Here is a 13,375-nt window from a genome sequence, read left to right as displayed (position 1 = left end):
AAAAAAGGCACGTATATCAAAGTGCTTTATTTTTTAAATAAATGTATGTCATTTAAAAATGTATTCTAAGGAAATATTATAAATGCATTTTAAGCAATATTGAAAAAGTATATGCTTAATACTTTTTGTGGCACATTAAAACACTAATTTTTTAAAACTGGGAATGTAAATGTATAAAAAGTAATGGTTAAATAAAGTTACTATATCACAATGACAGAATATTATCTAAGTATTAAAAACCTTACACTCAAAGATATTTAGTGACATGGAAAAACGTTCATGGTATTTTAAGAGAAAAGTAATCCTAATTTTGTAAAATCTGAGTGCATATATGTACTCCTTTCTTTGGGAAAATGTGGCAGATGTAGTGGCAGGGTTAAATGCCTTTCTTTATGATTTTATTTTCTAAATTTCTTAAAATAAATACGCATATATACATGCATATGTTTATATTTATAATATATAAACATGTATTACTATGTAACCCAAGGAAGAATGTTACAAAACATTATATATTAATGTTATAAAACATTCTATATTAATAATGTTACTATCTGGAAGAATGGGAAAAAAACAAAAATAGAAAAATAAAAAACTATAGGGCTTTACACTTCATACAGCAGTTTAATGTATATAATTTCATATAGTAATGCTAACACAAAAGAAAAACAGAAGGCTGGTGAAATTATAATGGTAGCCATTAAAGTGAAACATCAATTAAATGCAATATATAAATGCATTTGTATTTTACAATTTCTTAGATATGTATGCTTTTGATCTGTTATGAGTTGCTAAGATATACAGTAAAATATTTCTCAAAATGGTTATACTTTACCATTAAAAAATCTAGTTACAATGGATAAAGCCCTAATTTCATCATCAGTCACATAATAGAAAAATTGTTCAAAATTTTCAGTGGTTTAGTAGGCTCCAAAAGTTAAACAAATTTGGTTTAAGTCCTTGTCCCACTACCTAAGGAACTACTTGTGACTTTAGTTAATCTCTCTGATTCTCACGTTTCTTCATCTGTAAAACTGGTTATAAATACCTATTTCTAAGTATTATTTCAAGGATACCATGAATTAATATATATAAACACCTGATTCCATGTCAGCTTAAAGGAGATACTAAATAAATGTTAATTTTCCCTCCTTAATTCAGCCAACTTCACCACTCACCTATCTTGTATGAGATACTGCATATTCAAGTCATTGATTACAAATGGATTCCTGAGTTTTGCATAGGCAACTGCTTTGTCCAGTGGAAATCCTAAGAACACATGTTATTAACATATTCTGTACAATCTGAAAGTAAGTTGACATCTTAACTTGAATTTATGCCACTTTCCATAAAAGATTAATTTCATTATTCATGTAACTGCTTTCTATAAAAGGCATGGAATAATGAATACATAAAACTTGGTTTATCTTATACTATTAAGTGCTATTAAATAAATCTTGTTTTTACTTGGTTAATAATAATAATATTAATAATAATAAATCTTGTTTTTTCTTTGTTAATTTGTTTTATAAGGCACAGTTAACTTGACTCATAAGGCACAGGAACCCAGTGGTTATGTAACCAAATTTAGACCACTGACATTTTAGTTGATGCCTGATTATTGAAAGTCACCTAACAGAAGGTAAGATTACCTCACATAGAAACAGAAATCTATATATAAGTAACATAAGTATATCACAATCAACCGGTGATTTTTTAAAAATTTATCTGACTCCTTGTCAGTTAAGATACTTTGATGTTTACACATATAAGTTAGATAATAATTCAAAGAACTTTGGCAACTTTAAAAACAGCAGAAGAAAAATTAATTCACATAAAACAGATACGTTCAAAATATAAAATATATAAGCAGGATCATGCCTGTTGTTACTAGATCAATATTAACACATCAGAAATTAACTCCCTAAAATTTCTAGACTTTGGTAAAATTACTAATTACAATGAAAACAAATGAAATGGCAGATACAGTAAGAAGAGGTCTAAAAATATATGTAAAGAATTTTAATGATTGTAATTCACCCTCTGTATTGGCATTAAAAGACTCCAATTTTATCTATCAACACATATTATTAAGAGAGGAAGTTACCACAGAGGTTAAGAGCATAAACTAAGGTTCAGATCCTAACTCCATCTTTCGTTAGCTATGTGATCTTGGGCAAATTTATTTATCCATTAAGCCTCTGATTCACAGCTGTAAAGGGGTATTATAACAATCTTACTTAGTATGGTTTTTGAAAAATTAAATAAAAGAATGTATATAAAACACTTAACACAATACTAGGCATACTAAGTGCTCAATAAATGTTGACTATTATTAACTATTATTAGTCCCTAAATGACAATATTTTAATAGATACCTCAGGAAAACATTAACAATTAGCAAACATGCACAACTACAGCATTTAACTATAGCATACTACAGTATACCTGTGAAGACACTGTATTTTGTAACATTATCAGAATAGTTGTTAGAGGAAGGAAGTGTTAAAGTATACTGAAGTTAAAACAACAAAAAGCTATGGTCAGTTAAAGAAAGACTTTTTTCCAAATTCCACATAGCTTTTAGCATTTAAATAGAAGTATTCTGTATCAAGAATCACTTGGCAATAAATTACAAACCCTTCTATTACAGACTCTCAGAATTCATCACTTACTGTAAAAATGTCTCATTATCTGTGGTTTCAAGCCTCCTAACAAAATTCAGCAAATAAGAAACCCCTATACAGTCATTACCCTGCTTCTGTTGTCATTAAAAAGGAATTTTGTCCTCACCAAGAGACAGCATATGAGATATGATCTTAGGCAATACCTAGTTTTTACAAGCAAATAACTAGCTTTTATTTAAGAAATAGGAAGAACCATTTGATAGCAAAGGAAGAACATCTTACTCTCAAGGATAAGCAAATTTTAAGATTCTCTGAAATGAGGGACTTCAGTCTGTAAAGAAGACCAGGGCCTTGGCTTCTCTATATAATAATGGAGATCAACAGCCTATGGGAGCACAAAAAGTACTAACCATGCTCCATCGCCTTCTTGCTGAAGGGGATGCTCTTTAAACACCTAATTAAAGTGAGACCGTAACACAGCTGGAGACTACATACGTTGGTAATAAAAAATGTTTTAATATGAATACGTTTATAACTGAATGAGTATCTTTTAGAGTTCTTAGTGAAAACTCACTTAATTCACAGATTCTTAGATTATAAATTTTCAGATATACACTTAATAATGTGATTATGGAGTTTACTATGAAGTAATACTTAAGCTTAATTGATATTTCAGTTTGATTCATAAAACTGAAAGGAAAAAATAAAACTCAAATATTAAGTTCTTAAAAAATAAAGTATTAATATGCATATGAGCAATGATAGATCATTTTCTATGTGGTAAGACATAAGGGCTTAAAACATTCAAGAATTCAATAATTTACCCTAAGAAACCTAGAGTTGCAAACAAAGATATGCATTCCAAAAGTTCATCACAACCTTACTTTTAATAGTGAAAACTGGAAACCATCTAACTGTTAGGATACTGGCTAAGTATGTTATAGTACATTCACAGGATGACACACTATGATGCCATTAAAAATCAGATTTTTGAAGCATGATATGGAGAAGAAAAACCTCCTATATAATAAGTAAAAAATTAAATATAAGATTATATATACACGACACTAAATTTGTTTTTAAAAATACACACAGAAAAAAACTGTAAAGAAATATATCAAAATGTTACTATCACTTATCTGTGACACTAGGTGAGTTTAAATTTTTTCTATTTTATGTAGTATTTTACAGTTAATATATATTAGTTTTATAGTCAGAGAGGATAAAGGGGTTTCCACCTGTGTTCTTTAATACCTTTAGAATGGAAAGAAATCAGACAATCACATAAAGGCCAGTTTTCCACTGGTTCATTCAAAATAACATCCTCTTCAAATACTACCACTGTGATATATTTAAATAAGGAGATCCGTTCAAGAATTTCCTTCATTGGTTTGGATTTGGATTTCTTTGCCATGGAACATATTCCAACCACAATCTGCCTTTCTGGGGGCTGAAACAAAGAGAAAACAAAAAATCAGGTTGACTTAATATGAACTGCAAATTACCGTGATCTTAAATCTTCCTCAGAAGTGGAGAAGGCATGTGATGAATCAATAAAAGTGACACAATAACCAAAAAGGCATTTTTCAAAATTATACTGTTGTTATAATAAAACACTTAAAAATGACAGTTTTCTACAAAGGTCTGGGAAAATTTTTTTTAAAGTTTCAGATCACTGTTACAATTTTCATTCAGATTTCAAAATGAAAAACTTCTTTAATTGTCTGTAACATTTATTTGCCTTCCTCACACCAGTAAGGCGGGGAATAAGGGCTAAAATCTACCTAATCTAAGTAAAAAGGCCAATGAGAGTGAGATAAAGAATTCTCACTACAAAGCTATACAGTATTAAGCTATTTTAGTAGATTGAGTGTGAATACGAGTTGGTCACCAATGACAACTTGGAAGGAAATTTTGGAGAAAGCCACATTGCTAAACAGAGGTGTTAGTGCTCTTTGACACCCCAGTCTTCGTACCAACATTCCTATTTTACAGTGTTGCTCATCTCTGGATCCCTTGCTACAGTTCAAAGGCAATGATTCAGTCTGAAATTTAAAAAGCAGGATATAAAAATAATTTATGAGTTGCTCACAGATTTATAAAATTACTCAAGATTCACTGTGAGGTCTTTGCATCCAGGTACTTAAGAGTTTCATCAATTATAAAGCTGTATCCAGTTTTCCATTTTCAATTCTTTACTCTTTCATGATATTTTATGTAAGTCATATCACATCATAATCTGGGCCCAAAAGTGTTTTATTAGACTTTCTCTTACTATATAAGTCAAAAAACAAAACTGGGTAACATCAGAATTGTTATTCTTCTTTATGCCTAGAATTTTATTTCTTTATTGCCTCCTCTAAACTTATATGAAATTTAGAGTTCAAACTGTTATTAGATTTGATGGTAAATCAAAGATTCTAAATCCTAACCTTCCTGGGATCTGCTGTCTTTCCCCCTCTGATGATCCACTCTTACGTTCCCTTATTCTATTCTTTCCTGATTAAAAGCCTGGACATAAGGCATTATGATGTTCCTAAAGTAGATTTCCCCAGACAACAAGCGTATTCAACTCAACGTCTTTGAACTCTTAAAAGCAGGAGAATGATCTGGAACAAATCATTTTATTAAGCTATAGGTCAAATGAACCAAATCAAATTTCTCAAAAGTGACAACTATGCATCGTGAATGTAAACTCAATGTAATTAGTACCAATACTCCAAGGATTACACTAAGCACTGAAGAGTTAGAAATACAGAAACTGCCTGTCCTCAGATACGTTGAGTCTAACAGGGAACACAGTAGTAACAGTACATGATACACAAAATAGAACTATGTATGTCAAGGTACAGAAATGGTATTGAGGAAGAAATGTTCAAGTTTCTCATAAGGACAAGAGCAAGGAGAGAGGGAAGAGTGAACAACATGAAATGTGAGCAAGGTTTTGAAGAAGGAAAAATAATTCACAAGGTATCCAACAAGGAAGGGCTTTTCAGAGAGATAAAGGAGTACTTACAATAGCAAAGAGGCATGGTGCAACATGGAACACGTGGGAAATAAAAATCTGATATTGCTAAAACATGACAGGTAGAAGGTACAGAGACAAGCACAGTTCTAGACACAGAGGAAAGATAAAAGTCCTTACATAGAAGAAGACTGCACTTGGGCTCTCAGTGGTGTTCACAGTGTGTTCAGAACTCCAGAGAGAAGTGGTACGGGCAGCAGAGGCCGAAGCAGTGCTACTGCCTGGTCTACGGCAGCCGGAGAAGCTCTGCTTTTATGTTTTACTTACGGGACTTCTGCATAAGACCTCAGAGGAGGGAAAGTTCTGGCTGGTATGAAAAGCGTGAAAATCATTTTTTTTTCCTGAGCTGAGGTGTGGTGTGATTTTAAATGAATGATAATATGATTTGCATTTCAGGTAAGTGTAACTGCACTGTGAAGGGTGTTGTTAAATAACTATGAAAAAGGATTTGAAGAGTCATCTAATAGACATTTGGGGTTTGTTTTTACTACTTTCATGAAGTATAACAGATTTTTGTTTTCAAACAAAATTCTCTTTTCAATTGGAAATGTAAGAAAAACAAACATACCTTAAGTTTGTATTTTAAATCAGTTCTCGGAGTAAAGCAATCTTTATTTGTAAAGGGAAAAATAAAGATGAGGAATAAAAATACTCAGTTAACATAACTACAGCAAAATAAACATATTCGTGTTTTTCCTAAAGATCCAGTATGGATATACTTTCTAATAGGTCAGATCAGAAAGAGAACTAGACATACACACACCCCCCCTCCCCCACAGATACTTGAGGTAACTTTTAGTCACACAGTTTGCAGACTTCTGAATATTAATAAATAGCATTATCTTCAGGTCAGCCATCACTTGTGTTGACAACATGACAAACTTATTAAAGCTGTCCTTCAAAATCAGTACTTTTAAAATTCTTTATCTTAATGTTTTGTTGTGTTCTTCTACATATAAGAAGTCCTTTTGATTTATGACCCTAATTACTCTTTCTCCTTGTCACTTTTTCTACCCAACCCTGTGTTATGCTAGGTGTATCAATGAAAGATACTAAGATAGGCATCATTAAACCACTTAGAAATGTGACCCCTGATTGTATTTCTTGAAGCACCATAGATTCAATGATGTCACTAATGAAACACAATATGCTTTTTCAGTTTAAAAACTTTCAACAAATTTCTATGAAAAAAATGTCTCCACAATTTAAGATAATAGTATCAGTTTCCCTTCACAGTGATCAGTAAAAAGCTGAGCCTGTTTGGGACTTCTCTCACCAAACAAACAAACAACAACTTACAGACTCATCCTCCTCCTCCTCATCTTCATCTGCGTGGTGGAAGAAATGACGATAATTTCCCGGGTTTATTTCTGTATCTTCAGGCCCAACAAAGAATCTGGGGGCTTCACTCATTTTTATTTCATTTGATATAGACAGAATTTAAATGTGCTATATAAAAACTGTTTCAAAATAAACAGCACCAGAAAGAAGCATTCTCTCTATACCGGTTGACGCATAGGTCTGTCGCAGCTTGCTTCTGCTTATACAATCACTTGAAATTGTGATGACAGTTAGTTGGCAAATGTTCATTTGTTCTCAGATATCATTGCTCCATTGTTGGTGCAGTTTAAAAAACAAAGATAGTAAGGCTATTGCTTCAGTGAGTTGATGCAACCATCTTTTTACCTAAAATGCAGTAAAAAAAATTAATTTTGGAGACTGTACTTCAAAAACATTCAGGTAAAAACAATTTTAAATGACACTTGTAAAAATCGTTACCAATAACCTGATGTGTATCTTCGAATAAAAAGATACTTTCTCCCATAAATTTAAGAAATTAAGACTCTGACCTTCAATAACACACATGTTGGCAATTTGACAGACTGATACAAAGTAACAAAAAGACTACATACTAAATTCTTCAAGTCCTAATAGCTAACAAATTGAGAGAAAACTATTCAAATTAATACAAAATTACATTAAAAGCTAAATCCCTCTGCACAAAGTTCAGTAATACCTGAACAGAATGCAAAAGAATAGATAAAATATAACTTGGGTTTAAAAACCACTGACAATTATACACCGATTTGAAATTACATAAAATCAATTTTTTAAAGGCTTCGTTTGTAAAAGTTCAATTTGTAAACAGATTTTTTTAATGGAATATAACCATTCTGTATTTTGGTCTCATATATAAGTTGACAAAACAAGGTTAGAATGAAAGAAAGATTTCATTCTAACAGTAGCTCTCAAACTTTGAGAGTCAAAAACCCTCTGGTAAAATTTTATGGTGTGAATCACTGTATTGTACACCTGTAACTTATACAATATTGTATACCAACTATACTTCAATAAAAAATTTTTAAATGAAAAATAAAGATAAAGCCAAAAAAAAAAAAAAAAAGAAAAACCTATTTGGTAGATCTAATAAAATCTATCAATCCTCTCCTCAGAGACAAATGCACATGTACATTAAATTCTGCACGTAATTTTATGTGACTGACTGACATCTAAACTTTTCCACATAAACTGATGCCCATGATCAGTTTAAGAACTATCATATAACAGTGATATAATCTCAAAATATTCTTTACTAAAGCTGTTTACATGTACTTGGTTCCCTGGTCATAATAAAACTATAGTTACCAAGATGAAACCACGTATCAAACATTTCATTTCATTACTAGTAATATAAGAAATTACTTGATCACATATTCTTAAGAGGTGACTGATAATACTAGCTAGAACTGCAAAGTGTGAAAACCAAAGTCCTATTTCTAAAGATCCAGTTTAATTGGTGGCTCCCATGAAACATTAAAACTAGCTTACCTAGCAGGCTTGATTTTATCCATCTTTAAAATTAAAATTACAGTGTTACTAAATTTAAAACAGTTTGTGATTAAAGAATAAAAGCCAGAATAATTCACTTTATATATCAATGCTTTTTATCCCTATTCTCTTTGTACTGTTTTATATGTAAAAGATATTTGCTAAAAAAGAACAAAAGAAAGTTTTGAATTTTTGTAAAACTTGATAGTATGTACTAAGTTGATCTCAGTTCTTCTGTTTTGTATCAAAAGGCAAACATCTTTGGTTTCATGTTTTTACTCCTCCCATCACCTAAAACCAACCTAATATTTATTCATAGAAAGGGTATATGTTTTAGAGTCAGATATACTTATCTAAATCTGTGATTACATAACAAGCAACTTACACAAGTTTCTTTAAGTCTCAGTTTCTTCACTATAAAAAGGGAGTATCATAAAACCCTGTAACTTTGTGAGGACTAAGTAACATTAAGTGTTTGCCACATACTAAACACTTGATAAACCTTAGCCCCTACAGGCACTCTGTAAACCAAGCTCCTTATTAACAATAACATGCAAATCTAATAGAATGAATATTGTTCAATATTTGTTGAAATAAATCTATTTATTCAACAAATACTTTTCACCAATTATATAAGAAGGCACAGTATTAGGTGTTGGCAATAGAAAGTCAAAGTAAACATGACCCTTATTCTTAAGGAGCTTATAGTCTAGGAGGAAGACAGCCAAGTAAATTAACATTTTCTCTTTTAGGGTGATAAACGTGCCAACAAAACTGATAATAGAAATATGCAATAATGCATCGCACTATTCATTACAGAACAGAAACAATGAAAGATGTAAATCAGTGCATGTATCGATATATCTATGCTTATACGTACACAGATGTATACACTTTATGGCATTATTTTAAAATTGGACTTCCTTCTAATTGAGGTGTTCTAATGAAAGTGACAGTAATTCTGTTCTAGTCACAGAGCTGAATAGTAATTTTTTAGAACTTTGTTATTTCAGAGTGTCCATCATGAAAAATCTAAAATGCATAAAAATGAAATTTAAAAAATCAATAATGCCACAATCCAGTGGCAAAACTACTAGTTACGGTTCTTAGTTGTGGAATTGTTGAGTTTTATTTCTTACTAGTCCTTTTACTATATATTCTTCCACATTTTTGAGCTATTTTACACATGCATTATGTGTGAGCAGAAATCAGCTTTTGAAAAAAAAATGTGTATCCTGTACATTTTCAAGAGTGTAAGTTAATGACTGATCTGTCCCATTCTTATTCATTTAGTCAAATTTTGTTTCATGTTTCAATGCTGCCCGAAGTACAGATATATGTCCCCCATCTGATTATGTTTAGGTCTGAAACCATGTCCCATTCACTCATTTGGAGAGAGACAATAGTCCAATCACAAACAAATATGTTAGTAAGACCTCTCTAATATGGTGACATTGAGCAAAAATTTAAATTAAATGAGGAAATCAGCCATGGGGTTATATGGTAGGGGCATTCCAGAGAAGAAACAAACGATAAAGGCCCTAAAGCAGATAAGCATATATTTCCCACGTTTAGGGAACGGAAAGGAGGCCACTGCAGCTGGAGCAGAGCAAGCAAGCAAAGAAAGAATGGTAGAAAATAAAGTCGGGGAAGTAGCTAAGATGCATACAGAGGATGGGGAAGAAAATTTTTACCAATTTTCAATTTTATTAAATGTGACTGGATTGCACTTAAGAGAACAGAAGACAATGTAGGGACAAGATATGACAATTCTTTTGAAGGGCTTTGTTATAAAGGAAGGCAAAGGCTTTCTTTCTTTGTTTTTTCTTTTAATTTATAAGAGATACTTGCAGATACTATAAAAGGACTGAACAGCCTGGTGTTCAGAGCATGGATTCTGAAGCTAGAAATACTTGGTGTTGAATCTTAGGTCCAGCAGCTGTGTGACCTTGACCCCTCAGGGCCTCAGTAAACTGTACCTATCTTACAACTTGCTTTACGGATTAAATAAGATGATATATAAAAAAGAGCTTACATCTCACTGTTTAGGCCACACTCCATACCAATCATATCAGAATATTTGGGAGTAGGGCCCAACTATTTTTAAGGCTTCAAAGATTCCAACATGCAGCCAAGTCTGAGAACCAGTGCACCACTCAAACAGAGGAGGAGGGGGAATGTAGAACAGTAGAAGCACATGGTAAGCAAAACATATATGCTTCCTATCGTCATGAAAGTATGCTATTGTTACAGGGGATCTAGCAACCTGAGAAAAAGGAGATAAAACTGATAAAGCAGAGTCTTTGTCTTCTTGATGATTGGCACAAAAAATACTCCTCCATAAAATTTTCCTTAACAATTTCCAAGATTTCTTCTTCTCTGAATCATTCATTTTGACCTTTGGACACCTACAACCTTGGCACTGTTTAACTGTTTTGGCTATGTATATCCCTTCAAAACATGATAAGCTTCAAAAGAATGAATATTTATTAAACATTGCTACCTGGTAAGTACTTAATTTGTTAACCTGGATCCCAACATGCTGCCTAGTCATGAACGAGTACTGTAAGTAGGCCAAAAGATTGCCTCAGCCTTATGGCAGCTGGAACCCCCTGGCCAGTTGTCTCCAGCAGCACTCTCTCCAGTTTCTTCCATAAACACTGTACAAATATTATCATTTTCTATGCATGCTGTAACATGTGGAAAGTCAGGAAGCAGTTATGACTTCGTGATTTAACAATTACTCTCACAGCAATCCTGAGATTAGGGTTATTTGCCTTGTTTTATAAATATTTGAAGTATATGGATAAATCTCCATCACTTGATTACAAACAAGGACTTGAAGCTCAGAAAGTTCAAGAAATTTGACCATAATCACACAGCCAAGTCAAGTCGTAAATAGAACTCAAATCCAGGTCTATTTCAGCCCAAGGCCATCATGATCACTTAAGAGCAAAATCTGGACTCCACAGTCCTTATCACAGCATTATATATATTTAATAAATTCTTAGAAAACTAAAAGTGTGAAATAAATCCGGTTTTGTTCCCCTCTTGCCATGTGGGATACATACAGTGTGGTACAAGACAAAATCTTACGCACACGAAAGGAGATCCAGGACATTCTAAATGTATTGCTATTTCACACGAACCCCTGACATTAAACTAAATATGACTTATGCTTTTCCACATTATTCAGCATTTCAATCAACCTACATCCTGCATCATGAATTCCAAAATACACAACTGTTTGCCCTTAAAAATATTACATTATTCAAATATCAGAGCTGAGCCTTTCTTATTTTTAACATTCTTTCTATAGTAGTAGTCCCATAATGGACTGGTTACATCAGAATTATCTGGGGCACCTGTAATAATAATTCAGTTATTAGACCTTTCACAAATTTTCTAAAGTTCAGCATTTTCTTAACTAGATAATTTATATTTTAACAAATGTACATGCAACCACATTTGGGAATCTGTTTAAATTTGTTCAAAAGACAAAGACCTTTTTACCTTGACTTCTGATTTTGAAATCAGTACCATGCTACCAAAGATCCACATTCAGTGCAGCGGTTCTCAAACTGTAGAATATGAGAAATCACCTGGAATGGAGGGTTTGTTAAACCACTAAACTAAAAAGTCTCTGGGTAGGAGCCTTATACTTGGCTTTTCCAAAAGTTCCAACGTAATGTTTGCTGATGCTTCTGGTCTGAAAATTACACCTTGAGAACCACTGCTCTAGATTTTGACAATATGGGGTTAGAAAGCTTTTTTGATAGTTGTTCAGTTCTGTGTCCTTAAGTTATTGAAACTCTCTAGCCACCATCTGTAAAATGGGATGATAAATCTCATAGATTGAAGACTGAATGACAAAGCAACATCACAGCAATGAGCACATGATAAATATTCAGTAAACGTTAGCTGTTTAAATACCTTGTCAGCAGTTGTAATTAAGACAGAGATTGCTGATCTAAACTTAACTGGTACAGAACAAATACAAATAATTTAATTTAGAATGTACCAATTTTTCCTCCTTGTAATGAAGCCATAGAGACTCCTCTTTGCCACTGCTGCTACTGGAGACCTCATTACCTCTTTTCCAGTCTGACCACACTACTTGAGACTATCATGAACGCCACTGTCTGGAATAAACAGTCATCTCCTTCACATCTTTACTGGTCATAGTCAAAGCTACATAACCCTTAAAATGACACTGTGGATCACCCATCAGTTCCACATAGTATTTAGAAATAGCCCCTGACTTGGCTTAAAATCTTTCCAGCCATCAGTGTAGCCCTTTCTACAGGTTCCTCAGGAGCCCAACTATATATCTGGGAGTAAATCTCTACTCCCAAAATCAGAGAAAATGGGAGTCCCAGCCCCCATTGCTGAGCCTGATCACAGACACCTAACTAGCCTTCTTGAAATCCTAAGACCCTTTCCCACGGAAACATTGGTAAAAATGGTGACTCTCTTCCAGAGCATCGTTAACTCAGCTACATAAATAGGCTTCTGCAGGCTGGCAAAAGCAACCAAACGTCATTTTTAAGATTATTTATGCAAAAAAAAAAAAAAAAAAAAAAAAGCTCATACCAAGGTCCTCACTAACTTCACATTGATTTTCTTCCTTCTTCAAACATTTATGCAACACATTTTTGCTGAGACTGCCTTTTCTTTTATCTGGTACTCATTATTCTCCTTGAAAGTTCCGATTTCTCCTTCAGTAACCAACTGCAAAGTCTTCAATGAATGCTTTTTTTTTTTTTGACAACCATCACGCCTCTGCCAACCCCCAAATACACATCAACACTCTTTCCCATCCTCTATGCTCCAGAGCAGTTTGAATCTCTTTACAAAACTCTGTTTCCATTCGAGTTAGGGTCTTCTTCCCAAC

General features: G+C 32.9%; 1 protein-coding gene across 11 annotated transcripts in view; it reads right to left on the bottom strand.

Moving 5' to 3' along the window:
- PPIP5K2 (diphosphoinositol pentakisphosphate kinase 2) overlaps positions 1-13,375 on the bottom strand; it is a 70,073-nt gene that overhangs the window by 54,715 nt on the left and 1,983 nt on the right. For all 11 annotated transcript variants that reach the window (XM_064482842.1, XM_064482817.1, XM_064482820.1 and 8 more), the window contains exons 2-4: positions 6,952-7,338; positions 3,882-4,077; positions 1,179-1,269 (exon numbers count right to left, since the gene is read on the bottom strand). In XM_064482842.1, coding sequence (XP_064338912.1) covers positions 1,179-1,269; positions 3,882-4,077; positions 6,952-7,065 — 401 coding nt within the window. In that variant the 5' untranslated portion in view covers positions 7,066-7,338. The remainder of the gene's footprint in view (positions 1-1,178; positions 1,270-3,881; positions 4,078-6,951; positions 7,339-13,375) is intronic.

Source organism: Camelus dromedarius, chromosome 3 (assembly GCF_036321535.1).
Source record: "Camelus dromedarius isolate mCamDro1 chromosome 3, mCamDro1.pat, whole genome shotgun sequence".
Taxonomy (NCBI): Eukaryota; Metazoa; Chordata; class Mammalia; order Artiodactyla; family Camelidae; genus Camelus; species Camelus dromedarius.
Note: the sequence above shows the minus strand (reverse complement) of the source record. Positions and strands in the feature narration are given on the sequence as shown.